At 51.6% G+C, this 13,721-nt stretch overlaps 1 protein-coding gene across 1 annotated transcript in view; it reads right to left on the bottom strand.

Moving 5' to 3' along the window:
- HMCN2 (hemicentin 2) overlaps positions 1-13,479 on the bottom strand; it is a 144,454-nt gene extending 130,975 nt beyond the window's left edge. Inside the window, exon 1 of the mRNA XM_042912412.1 lies at positions 13,218-13,479. Within this exon, the coding sequence (XP_042768346.1) occupies positions 13,218-13,479 (262 nt within the window). The remainder of the gene's footprint in view (positions 1-13,217) is intronic.
- Between the last annotated feature and the right edge of the window lie 242 nt (positions 13,480-13,721).

Genomic DNA, 13,721 nt, shown 5'->3' with positions numbered 1-13,721 from the left:
CTGAAACCCCACCAGGACCGGGTGCTCTCAGCAGGATGACCATTTCAAGACCCATCTTCCAGCGGGACAGACTGAGGTGCCAGGACAGGGCAGGAGAGGGCAAGCCACCTGACACGTCCCCATATGAGTTTACCCACTGGAAGGGGTCTCACGAGCCTCCCCATCTCCTTCCTTCACCCTGTCCAGGCAGGGCTGGCTCTGGACAAAAAGCTCTCATCACCCCACCTCTTAGCATGCCGGCCTGGCTAGCATGATATTGATAATTTGAGCTCAGTTCTCGTAATAAATATCTCCCTGTAACCACGGAGGATACCAAGACTTAGAGAGGAGACAACGCCCTCAGTGAAGGTCAAACAGCTGGTAAGCGATAGTTAACGTCTGTGCTAGTGTCCTGGGGCCACCGTAAGAGAACACCACAAACTCAGTAGCTTTTAACAACAGAACTATTTCCCTTCTTGCAATTCTTGAGGCCAGCAGTCCACAATCCGGGTGTCGGCAGGGCCGTGCTCTCTCTGAAGGCAACACCAGCAACCCTCGGCGTTCCTTGGCTGGTAAAGCGCTCGGGCCCTGCCCCCGTTGTCACAGGGCTTTCTCCCTGTGCTGTCCCTGCGTCTCTCCTTCTTATGAGGGCATCGATCGTGTTGGATAAGGGCCCACTCTACCGCAGTATGACCCCATCCTGACTCATCGCACCTGCAATGATCCTCTGTCCAAATAAGGTCGCATCCTGAGGTTCTAGGAAGGACATGAATTTGGGGGAGGGCACAACGTCCAGACCCACCTGTTCGCCCCCAACGCCCCCTCTGCCACCGGCTGGGCTGCCTCCGAAAACAAGGGTGACGATGATGATGGGGACAGTTACCACCCTTTTAGTATGTACGAAGCACCAGGTGCCGTTCTCTGCCCTGAGAAGTCAACTGTTTATTATCCCCATTTCACAGATGAGAATTTGGGGCCCGGGGAGGTGAGGTGACCCCCACCACCACCTAAGCAGTAGAGGTGGGATTCAAAGTGGGTCCATCCAGCCCCACATTCAAGGTCTCAACGACCGCCCGGCTGCAAAAATCATTAAACCCGTGACCTTGGCTCCTCTCGTGCCGCCCTTGAGCATCTGAGCCCCAGAAGCCTGGCCTGGAACCATCTCTCCTCAGGCGGATTTTTTTCCACCCTGACCAGGGGAGGGTGTGGAGGCCCTGGGACACGGGAGGATCACGCATAAGATCACACCCAGGTGATGCTCCAGCCCGTTACCCAGAATCCTGTGCCCCAGTGACGTCGGTCAGGGCTCCAGCCAGGCACTGCCGGTCCGGCCTCCGAACGACCTCATGTCAAGGACTCTTCCTGGGGCCTGCCCCTCCCCCCTCCCCCTTAAAAGCAGGGCGGGAGTCCTGGGGCCAAGTCTGGATTCACGCCCACCCCCTCCTCCAGCTGCAGTGACCCCGGGGTAGGGTCCCACAGTCTGCCACCATCGCGGGCACAATTTCATCCCCTCTCGGGGACACCGTCTTCCCATTTCTACCAGGCAGGGGCTGGGGAAAGTGAAGTCTAGCCTGCTAGGCTCCCCGCCATCCCTGAGCCCAGGGCTGGGTGAACGCGACTCCCTTGAAAACGCCCGCAAAGGACAGACATGGTGGGGGCAGGAAACAGCTGGACAAGTGACGCTGTCCAAAGAGCCAATATGGCCCCAGAACCTTCCTCCACCTCCTCCTTGGTGTCCAGGAGTCCAGATCCGCACGGAGGGGCCCTCGCCCCCAACACCCAATGGAGTCGGGCTCTGCCCCGACTGTCCGCATCAGCCAATCCCTGCCGTCTTTAAGGAGACGTTCACATCCACATTCCTGGCAGCCTCAGAGCCATCATATCCGCTGTCCCCTCAGCCTGCAGTGCTCCTCCCCCGCCCGGACGGGCTCTGCCCGACCCACCCAGCACCTCTCTATCTCGGCTCAAACATCATCCCTGTATCCCCACCTCTCAGAGCAGCTAAGGCCTCTCTGTATCAGGGACCACACTGTGGTTAACGAACTTGGCCCTTTGCTGTGGGCCCGGCTGGACTAAAGGTGCCACGGCAAGCTGGAGCCCCGCCTGGCCCGTGGTCATCCTTCGAGAATTGCCTATTGAGCGAGTGAAAGGTGGGTCTGTCAGGGATCCCTGGGGACCAGCCTAACGCATCAGCCCAGCCCCTTCAGGCAGCCTCCTGTCCTCAGACCCACCGCCCTTATCTTGCCACTTCTCCTCGGGGACGTGCCTAACCCAGCTCACGGCTCGCAGGCAGCTCAGAGCCCCCAGCCTCCAAGGTGAGAAGCACGCACGGAGGGGCGGGGGGGAGGGCGGCCAGGGGTGGTGGACCGTCCCCTCAGAGCTAGAACCAATCAGATCTATTTCATGAGAGGCTGGTTAACAGCAATGTCACTCCTGTCACTGTGACAGGAGGCTGACACCCCTCCTCCCTGAGGAAAGCTGACGGTGCGCCTGGTGACCCAGAGAAGATGCTGGAACCCACCAACGATCCAACATATGCAAGTTAAGACAGGACACCATTTCGCACCCGGCAAATTAGCAAACCAGGGAAGAATGATGTCCCCCGATGCCGGCAAGGTGTGTGGGAAAAACCCAGTCTCATACTGTGCCAGGAGGGCGGGGCAGTACAGCATTTCTGGAGGACAATCTCGTTACCAAAACTGAAAACGCTCACGTGCCTTCACAGAGCAACGGCGTGCCTGGGATCTATCATTCGGATATGCGTTTGCGGGAAAGGAGCTGAAAGCCATCTATTTCCCACAATATGGGCGCGGCTGGATAAATCAAGATAGGACCCAGATAAACGAAGATCCCTTCTGTCGCATCTTTTGGAGTCGTTAAAAAACAGTGAGGTGGATTTATATTTCCTGACGTGGAAAGAGATCGCTGGGGTGTTGCACGGGGGAGAAAAGCAACGTGCAGAACACTATGCATCGTATGATCCCATTTTTCGTGTCATAAAAAAATCAAGTGCATCTATGTGTAGGAGTGAATTACACGCACACGTGGTCTGGAGGGATGCAAAATTATTCAAAGTATTTGTATCCCCTGAGAGCAGTATTATTAGAATATTTCACAAGCGTGTATTAATTTTACAATTTGGGGCCTGTCGGGCTCAGTTAGCAGAGCATGTGACTCTGGATCTCGGGGTTGTTAAGTTCAAGTCCCCCGTTGGATGTAGAGGTGGCCACAAAAAATAAATGAATGATTTTGTTTTTAATTTGCAATTTGGGGAGAAAACTTAATAATTATAGTTATTAACTAAAAGAGCTAAGCCCTGGGGCGCCTGGGTGGCTCAGTCCGTTAATCGGTTAATCAGCTCAGGTCATGATCTCGCAGTTGGTGAGTTCCAGTCCCACATCGGGCTCTGTGCTGACAGTTCAGAGCCCGGAGCCTGCTTCAGATTCTGTGTCTCCCTCTCTCTCTGCCCTTCCCCTGTTCGTGCTCTGTCTGCCTCTCACTCTCTCTCTCTCTCAAAAATAAAATTTAAAAATTTAAAAAAAAAAGGAAAGGGTGGAATTTAATATTTATTTACAGGACACTGCAAGATATGAGATTCCACATAAAAATAAGAAATCCACTGAGAGGAGAGCTTCATACAGGTTGTACAGTTTGGAATCGTTTGAGCATCTGACTCGTGATCTCAGCTCAGGTTGTTGTTTGTTTTTTTTTTAAGTTTTTATTTATTTCGAGAGACAGAGAGGGCAGAGGCAGGGGAGGGGCAGAGAGAGAGAGAGGAAGAATCCCAAGCAGGATCCGCGGTCAGTGCAGAGCCCGATGTAGGGCTCACACTCACAAACTGTGAGATTGTGACCTGAGCTGAAATCAAGAGTCGGACGCTTAACCGAGGCACCCAGGTGCCCCATCAGCCCAGGTCTTGATTTCAGGGTCGTGAGTTCAAGCCCTGTGTTGGGCTCCACACTGGGCCCGTGGAGCTGACTTAAAAAAAATTAATCTTAAAAATAAATAAATAGAGGGGCGCCCGGGTGGCTCAGTCGGTTGGGCGTCCGACTTCAGCTCAGGTCATGATCTCACAGTCCGTGAGTTCGAGCCCCGCATCGGGCTCTGTGCTGACAGCTCGGAGCCTGGAGCCTGCTTCAGATTCTGTGTCTCCCTCTCACTCTGCCCCCTCCCCTGCTCATGCTCTCTCTCTGTCTCAAAAATAAATAAAAACATTTTTAAAAAATTTTTACAATAAATAAATAAATAAATAAATAAATAAATAAATAGAGGCACCTGGGTGGTTCAGTCCATGGAGTATGCAACTCTTGAACTTGGGGTTGTGAGTTTGAGCCCTGGGCCATGTGTAGAGCTTACTTTAAAAAAAAAAAAAAAAAAAAAAAGACAAGGGGCACCCGGGTGGCTCACTCGGTTAAGAGTTCGACTTCAGCTCGGGTCGTGATCTCGCGGTTCATGAGTTCGAGCCCCGCCTCAGGCTCTGTGCGGACAGCTCAGAGCCCGGAGCCTGCTTCGGAGTCTGTGTCTCCCTCTCTCTCTGCCCCTCCCCTGCTCACGCTCTGTCTCTGTCTCTCTCTCTCAAAAATAAACATTAAAGTTGCTTTTAAATAAACAAAAGAGCTAAGCCCTGATGCCAACACTTGACAGAGGGCACAAAGAAAGAATGTCACTTACTGATCTGAGCTGAAACAGAATGCAAAACTCCCCAGTGAGACACTGGCAAATGGAATCCAGCTGTATACGAAAGAATAATCCACAACTGAGCAGGGCTTCTGGAAGGAACGTGGAAGTAGTTAGAGACGAAGGAATCATATCAATAGGTCAACAGGAAAAAGAGCTTACGAATACCTCAAACAGCCAGAAAGTCACTGGCTAAAATTCAGCGCCCATCCCTGTTCGGGGTTTTGTGTTTTGGGGTGGGTTTTTTTTGTTTTGTTTTTTACCCTTAGTAAATTAGGAATGAAAGCATCGTCCTCGTTCACCTGATGAGGAAAACCTCAAACCGAGAGCCAACGTCACATAGCAGTGCACAATCAGAGGCAAGGCGAGAATGACCACGGCCGTTGTTTGTGTATTTAGCATTGTTCTGAAAGTTCTGGGGGCGCCTGGGTGGCTCAGTTCGTTAAGCGTCCGACTTCGGCCCAGGTCATGATCTCACGGTTCGTGGGTTCGAGCCCTGGATCAGGCTCTGTGCTGACAGCTCCGAGCCTGGAGCCTGCTTCAGATTCTGTGTCTTCCCCTCTCTCTGCCCCTCTCTTTGCCCCTCCCCTGCTTGTACTCTGTTTCTCTCTCTTTCTCTCTCTCTCAAAAATAAACATAAAAATTTTTTTGAAAGTTCTGGCTGAGAAAGAACAAAAGGCATTTCAAATCAGTGAAATACTTGATTGGAAAAGCAAGACAATATTATAATTTCGATAGGCAATGGAAACTTGAGCCATTACCCAAAAAGTTAGAACTAGTTAAAAAAAATAATAGAACAACTTCAGCAAGAACGTTGGAAACAGAATAAATATATGAAAATGAATTGCTTTCCAACATACCAGCAATACTCATTTGCAAAAAATGTAATGGAAAAAAAATTCCTAGTCAAAATAGTAACAAAAAACAAAATACTTAGAAATGATCTTTAAAAGAAATGGGTGGAACGTATAAGGGAGAAAAAAAAAACTATAACTCCTTACGAAAGGAAATAAATATGTGAACAAAGGAAGAGGCACGCATCCTAGATGGAAACAACCGAACTTTTTAATGACGATTTTAATTTAATGACAATTTTCCCCAAATCAAGATTTCACACAATTCCAAAGAAAATCACAACAGGAATTTTTTTTTTTTTTTTGGAAGTGGACTCAGTTCTTCTGTTTTGCCATCTGAAAGAATAAATTTTCGGGGCACCCGGGTGTCTCAGTTGGTTACGCGACCAACTTCAGCCTAGATCATGATCTCTCACGGTTCCTGAGGTCGAGCCCCACGTCGGGCTCTGTGCTGACAGCTCAGAGCCTGGAGCCTGCTTCGGATTCTGTGTCTCCCTGTCTCTCTGCCCCCCCCCCCCCGTTCATGCTCTGTCTCTCTCTCTCTCTCTCTCTCTCTCTCAAAAATAAATCAACACTAAAAAAAAATGTAACGGAATAAATGTTCAGGAGTATTTTGAAAAGGAAGCAGATGAATAAAAAGATTACAGATCAGGGACTGACCTAAGTCGCTCTGGAAATAAGTCTGTAAGACCAAAGGCCAAAGAACTGTCCTCTGGTTAACAGGGTTGTCTCCCATGGGGTGCAAAGTAACAACGCTCCCACCACTTCTACGTACAGTGGAACTGAACAGTTCCATAAATAGTTCCATAACAGTTAAATAAACGCAAGGTGGCTGCAGGGGGGGGGGGCCAGGTTTGTCCCTGTGGGGGTCAGGGCTCATAGATCGGCAAGGGGAGAAGGCTGGAATGATCCACATGGTAACAAAATCAGAGCTGGAGGCATCGGTACGAAGTCACGCACGGCTCTGTGTAGACACAGGTAAACACTCACAGCTACAGGTATACACGCAGGTTACTATACAGCGCCTATTTCTTTGCTCTGTCAGCTAATGATCTAGAAACAGTGACACCCCAGCACCCCTAGCACCCAGATCCTATTTTCTGACACCATTTTTCAATAAAAAGAGCCAGGGACTCTTGGATGCATTGTTACATCCAGGATGGGGGCAGGAAATACAGAAGACGGGTCTTGAACGTCTGTAGTGCCAGAAAGTAAGAATAGTGCTTATACACACACACACACACACACACACACACACACGCTTGCACACACACCCAAGAGCCAACAGAAGAGCTTCCAATGACCAAAGCTGGAAAAACAGAGCTACAAAAATAAAGCAGCACTGGATTAGAACCCGGTGTCCGAAATAACTACATGATACATGTGAGCTATGTAAAGGACTGGATGAGTGAATAAATGGGGAAGAAGGGACAAGGCTCTGATCCAGAAGAATTCCAAATAATTTATGCAGATTCTCCAGCCCTAATAAGGTGGCGCACAACGTCCCATTTCTTCAGTGGGGGTCGCACCTAGGGACTTGTCTTCCAAAGAGGACGGTACGGAAAGGGAGAAAGAAAAGAGTCACTTCGCAGCAGAGACAACGGACGCCTCAGCCGTGTGACCGAGGTCAACATCGACAGTGATACGTCGTATCGATAGCGTGCACCCGTGGCCGGACGCGACCAGAATGGCATTGCACGTGTGCTCTCCCTCCCACCACCCGCTCTAACCGGAGAAAAACACCAAACAAATCGTGACTGAGGGACAAAACGTCCGAGTGATCCTCATCAAAACCGTCAAGGTCATCAAAAACAAAGCCTGGGAGACTCTCACAGCCAAAGGAGCCTAAGGGGACATGGCAACTGAATATATAACGTGGGATCCTGGATGGGATTCAGAAAAAGGACATGAAGGGAAAACTGAGGAAATGTGAATAAAGAATGCACTTTGGTTAATAACAACACATCAGTCGGGGCGCCTGGGTGGCTCAGTTCATGAGTTCGAGCCCCGTGTCGGGCTCTGTGCTGACAGCTCAGAGCCCGGAGCCTGTTTCGGATTCTGTGTCTCCCCCTCTCTCTCTGCCCCTCCCCCAATCATGCTCTGTCTCTCTCTCTCTCTCTCTCTCAAAAATATATATTTTTTAAAAAATTAAAATAATAATACATCAATCTTGGTTGGTCGATTGTGATAAATGTACCGCAGTAACGTAAGATATTATAATAGGAGGAACAAGGAGTTGGGCATACGGGAACTTCTGTACTATCTTCGTAAGAATTCTGTAAATCTGAAATAAAACTGTGCTAAAAATAATAAAACGAAACTATATTAAAATTAAGTTTAATTTAAAAAATTAAGATTTTTTTTTTTTACTTTTTTAAATTATCTCTACACCCACCGTAGGGCTCAAACTCTCAACCCCAAGATCAAGAATCACATGCTCCATGGACTGAGCCCAGCCAGGTGCCCCTGAAATTTTTTTTAACCATCAACGGATGAATGGATAAAGACGATTATACATCATGGAATATTATCCGGCCATGAGAAAGGAAATTCTGCCATTTGCCATAGCACGGATGGGCCTTGAGGGCATTATGCTAACTGAACTAAGTCAGACCAGGAAAGATAAATGCTGTATGATCTCCCTGACATGTGGGATCTGAAAAAGCCAAACTCCGCAACAGAGAGTAGAGGGGCACCTGGGTGTCTCAGTCGGTTAAGCGTCTGACTTCAGCTCAGGTCATGATCTCGCGGTTTGTGAGTTCTAGCCCCACATCAGGCTCGCGGTTGTCAGCGTGGAGCCTGCTTCAGACTCTCTCTCTCTCCTTCTCTGCCCCTCCCCTGCTCACGCCCGCTCACTCTCTCTTTCTCCCCCCTCTGAAAAATAAATAAATAAGCATTAAAAAAAAAAAAAAAAGGAAGAAGGTAAATGAGTTCTGGAGTTCTAACGTACAGCATGGTGATTATGGCTAATACCGTATCATATACTTGAACGTGGCCAAAGAGCAGATATTAAATGTTCTCACCACAAAAAAGAAATGGCAATTACGGACGCGACCGTAGGTGTTCGCTATCGCTATGGTGGTAATCGTTTTGCAATATACACACGCATCAAATCAACAGGTCGCATTGCCTGATGCTAACCCAACATATGCGTCCCTTGGATCTCAGTAAAGCAGGGGGAAAAAAAGGGTTTTTCTTTTTAATGTTTATTTACTTTTGAGAGAGGGAGAGAGACAGACAGAGCATAGGGGGTGGGGGGACAGAGAGAGAAGGAGACACAGAACCCGAAGCAGGCTCCAGACTCTGACCCGTCAGCACAGAGCCTGATGTGGGGCTCGAACCCACGAACCGTGAGATCATGACCTCAGCGGAAGTCAGACACTCAACCCACTGAGCCACCCAGGCGCCCCGCTTTTTTTTTTTAACAAAATGTTTATTTATTTTTGAGAGGCAGGGGAGGGCTAGAGGACCTGAAGCGGGCTCCAGGCTGACAGCAGAGAGCCCGATGCGGGGGTTCGAACTCACAAACCGTGAGATCATGACCTGAGCTGAAATCCGACGCTTAACTGACTGAGCCACCCAGGCGCCCCCAGATAAATTCTTAAGAGATAAAGTCATGGGAGACAAGGACAGGATCCAAATAAACGGGGGGAGGGGAGGGAGAAGAAGATTGTTTGATAGAATGTACCTGAACAATTATCCCATTCTAGGAATTACGGTAGATGACTTTTACACCAACTTTTTAAAAAATTCCAGGTTAAAGATTTAAATATAAGGAGAAAACCAATGAAAAGCAATCTAGAACATGTACCTAGGGACGCCTGGGTGGCTCAGTCGGTTAAGCGTCCGACTTCGGCTCAGGTCACGATCTCGCGGTCTGTGAGTTCCAGCCCCGCGTCAGGCTCTGGGCTGATGGCTCAGAGCCTGGAGCCTGCTTCCGATTCTGTGTCTCCCTCTCTCTCTGACCCTCCCCCGTTCATGTTCTGTCTCTCTCTGTCTCAAAAATAAATAAACTTAAAAAAAAAAAAATTAAAAAAAAAAGAACATGTCCCTAACTGACTTTGTGACAGAAAAGAAAATTTTTTTCTAAGCACGTAGGTAAAGAAACTACAAAGAGCAAAAGTCAATCGATTTTGCGACATACGTGTTTAAAACTCAAAACACCAGGAATCACAAATATTAAAAGGCAAACAATCAGGAAATATACTAACCGCTTAACAAAAAAACAGTTAATATTATCAATATAAAGTCCTCACAGTGACTGATAAGGAAACCAAAATCTCGTGAGCCCTTGAAAATGTAGTGAAGTTCACTAGAAATTAAAATAAGGAGATATTTTCCATCTTTTGAATTAGGGAAAAAAAAAACCGGTTTAATCTGAATTCCCAGCGTTGGGGGGTAGTTGCTCTGAAACTGGCCCCTCAAAGCCTCCTGGTGCAAGTTTCAACTCCTGACACATTTTGGAAAACAATCTGAAGAGCTGCCCACCCATTTGGTGTGTTAAAAACGGCCTAGGAATTCCGCTTCCAGAAACCGAATCCTGCAAAAAAAAGCCGATCAGAGACAGACAGACGTATTTGCACACGGGGGTGTTTTTGGCAACACGTTAATAACGAAAACCTGAAAACGAGCTGAATTTTCAGCCAAGATGAAACCGTTACCAAAACGCTAAGTTTCTAGGATGGGAACACAGCACTTTCTTTCATTTAAAAACTGTTTAAGAAGGGGGCGCCTGGGTGGCTCCGTCGGTTAGGCGTCTGACTTCTGCTCAGGTCCTGATCTTGTGGTTCGTGGGTTCGAGCCCTGATTCGGGCTCAGTGCTGGTGGTGTGGAGCCTGCTTGGGATTCTCTCTCTCTCTCTCTCTCTCTCTCTGCTCCTCCCCCCACTCTCTCAAAATAAATAAATAAACTTAAAAAAAAGAAAAAACTTTAAGAATATTTCCAAAGCACAGGTCCTGGTTTCTCTCCAAACACTTGTAGTCCAGAACCACTGATATTCGCCCTACAAAGACTGGCCCTCTGGGTTTAGGATGGGGGGGGGGGGTCTCCTTTAAGAAGACCCTCTATGTATGGGGGCCTTGGGGGCCCGAACAGTCAGCTAAAAGCCCTGCTTCTGAAGCTTCTCTTCCACCAGAGAGAATTCCACTGGCCGATTCAAAAGACAGCTGAACGTAAACCACCGTCTAATCCCTGCTCAGAAACCCTCGGTGGCCGCTCGCAGCCCATACAAGGAAATCTAAGTGCTCCAAACCCCCCAGTGCTCAAGTCAGAGCCGGGACCAGTCTTGCCTTTCCCACCTTCCCATTTCACTCCTACGCTCCCAGCTGCCACACACACCTGCCCGGACATGTCAGCCACCACGCAGCCCCCCTCCACGTACTCAGGGAGACCGCCACCCCCGCTGCATGGCCAGCACCCAGCAAGGGCCAGGCACGTGGTCAAAAGCAGATAAACGCTCATGCGTGTCCAAGCCCTGCTCCAACGCTGCTTCCGCAGAGAGCCTTTGGTCGGGGCCCTTCCTTGCTGACCGACCCATCGTCGGGAGCTGGTACGGGAGCCAGGTGATACTTTCCACTCTCCACCTGGCCTGTCCCCAGCAGGATGCCTGCCCCCTTCACGCTGGGGGCCTCACAAAGGCTGTGCACACAGAAGGGGCTCAGTAAACGCTGGGGTGCCCAGACCTGGGGGTGTCTGTAGGGAGGGTGGTTTGGGGGAACGGGGCGGGGTATTGGGGCTTTTGTTTCATAGAGGACTCAGTGAAGGTCAGAGAGTCGCACGCACACCTGCTCAGCTTCCAGGGAAGGGAGGAAAGGCTGGGGGGTGGTAATCACTTGGCAGCTTCCAGAAGCCTGCAGCTACAGGGGCGGGGCAGGGAGAACAGCCCTCAGGAGCCCCAGCCTGGACCCCGGGACGCTATGTCTGGCTCCAGCAGGCTCCTATCCTGCCCCGCGATGCGACCAAGCATTTTAGAGACACATGTGGGTCATGAATCCGAAATTACATCATCCTAGCAGGTGGTTTTGGGGAAGCCCCATCCATGTCCTGAGACTCAGATTCTCACTTTTAAGAAAAAGGGGTAGGGGCGCCTGGATGGCGCAGTCGGTTAAGCGTCCGACTTCAGCCAGGTCACGATCTCGCGGTCCGTGAGTTCGAGCCCCACGTCAGGCTCTGGGCTGATGGCTCGGAGCCTGGAGCCTGTTTCCGATTCTGTGTCTCCCTCTCTCTCTGCCCCTCCCCCGTTCATGCTCTGTCTCTCTCTGTCCCAAAAATAAATAAAAAACGTTGAAAAAAAAATTAAAAAAAAAGAAAAAGGGGTAGATTGGATGATCTCTCAGCTCTTTCCAGGCGATGGCTTCTGGAAGCCCGAGAATGACCCAGAAAGGGGGGGGCGGGGGTTGGATAGAGGGTGACTTGGGTCTGAGCTGAAACCCCAGGACACCCCATACCCCATGGCTTCACAACTGCCTGCCACCGGCAGGTGGGAGCTATCCTTTTAATGCTCCCAGAAATATTTTTCTAGACCCCCTGGCCTCTGGGTTTTGAGCAGCAGAGCTCTGCAGAACCCAGAACTCGTGGAAGCAGAGCCTGGGGGGCTGCGTGGCGATTATATCACACCCGCTGTTGCCCATTTTGCAAATCTGTGATGCTGTGGTAATTAATAAAGGCAAATCCTTCAACAACAACAACACAAGGCTTCCTTTTGTAATCCAATTTTGCAAGGAATCTGCCATTTTTATTGTTTTTTGGCTTTATAAAGCTATCGTTCTGGATGGAAAGGTGGCTCGATGGAGAGACCTGATAAAACTCTAAAACAATAATCATAGGATCATGGGGGGGGGGGTGCAGATAGATGTTCGATGCCCTCCGCCCTCCCCCCTCCCCATTCTGATGTAAATCTGAAATTTCTCATCAAAAAAATGTTGGCGAAAAAGCGGTCCCGCTGCTCAGAAAGTTAGAGCTCTGCACAGACACCGCAGCGGTTTCCCCGACCTCCCCACCGTGGGGTCTCCCAGGGACCCTTTTCAAGGCCGTGCCCCTCACGCTGAGCTGAAAGTTAGGTGGCTGCAGGGGAGAAGGCGCGGCGCGCAGGGGTGGGGGGGCGTGAGAATCGGGCAGGTGGAGGCCACCCGGAGGAGCCGCCGTTTTCCTAGGGAAAACCGAGGGCCAAACCGAGGCAGGGGTGGGTGTGTTTGCCTGCCTCTGGGGGCTCTTTTGGCCTCCGAAGCCCTTGCTGGGAGCAAAGTCTAAGAAAGGAACAAGGAAGTCAAAACGCAAACCGCGCAAAGGCTCGTCGCGTGCCGGGCCCTGGGCACGATTGCGTCGTGATCCACGGCTCAGCAAGGGTTGGGGACAGTTCCCACCCCGTTTCGCTGCTAAGGCAAGCGAGGCTCAGGAAGGTGAGGTCACCTGCTTCAGACCCACAGCCAAGAGGCTGGCTCTCGGTCACTAGGCCTGGGTCCGCAACCCCGCAACCCGGAAGGCGCGGGGCAGGGAGCCAGCAGGTTCCCCGGGGCAGGCAAGGGGAGGCCGCCCCAGGTGCGGGGGTCCGCCAGCGCGCATGTGCGGAGAGGGCGCCCCCGCCCGGCCGCGGAGCAGCGTGCGGCCCTCCAGGTGCGCCCGGGGCGCGAAGGCCGGCGGGGGGCGGGGGATGGGTGAGCGCCCACGACCGGGCGCCCGCGGCGCGAAGGGGGTCCGCGGGGGCGCTACCTGGGTCGTGGAAGGGCACCAGCGCGTAGTTGGCGATGGCCTGGCTGCGGTGGCTCAGGCTGCTCTCCAGGATGCGTGAGGCGCCGTCGAGCACCTGCATCAGGTCGTCCCACATGGAGCCGGTGACATCGAAGACGACGGCCAGGGTGGCGTCCCCCGTGGGGAGGGGCAGCGCCGGCCCGGGCTCGCCGGCCACCGCCGCCACCGCGGAGACCGCCAGCAGCAGCAGCAGCAGCCGCCGCAGGAGCGGCGCCCGGGGCATCGCGTGCGGGGCCGGGGCGGCCGGCGGCCGCGGCGGTGGAGGCGCGAGTGTCGCTGGGCGAGCGCGACCGTCCCGGGGGCACCCAGCGGCCGCGGCGCGCGGCTGAGGCTGCGGCGCGGCGTCTCCCTCCGTCGGGGCCGGTGCGTGCGGCACGCGGGCTCACGCCGGGTCCCCCTGCTGGGAGCCCGAGGCGGGTCCTAGAGCCCACCCCGTTCAGGGTCACGGCCCGCCTCCTCCGCTCC

Source organism: Panthera leo, chromosome D4 (assembly GCF_018350215.1).
Source record: "Panthera leo isolate Ple1 chromosome D4, P.leo_Ple1_pat1.1, whole genome shotgun sequence".
Classification (NCBI taxonomy): domain Eukaryota; kingdom Metazoa; phylum Chordata; class Mammalia; order Carnivora; family Felidae; genus Panthera; species Panthera leo.
This window is presented reverse-complemented; position numbering and strand designations above follow the sequence as displayed.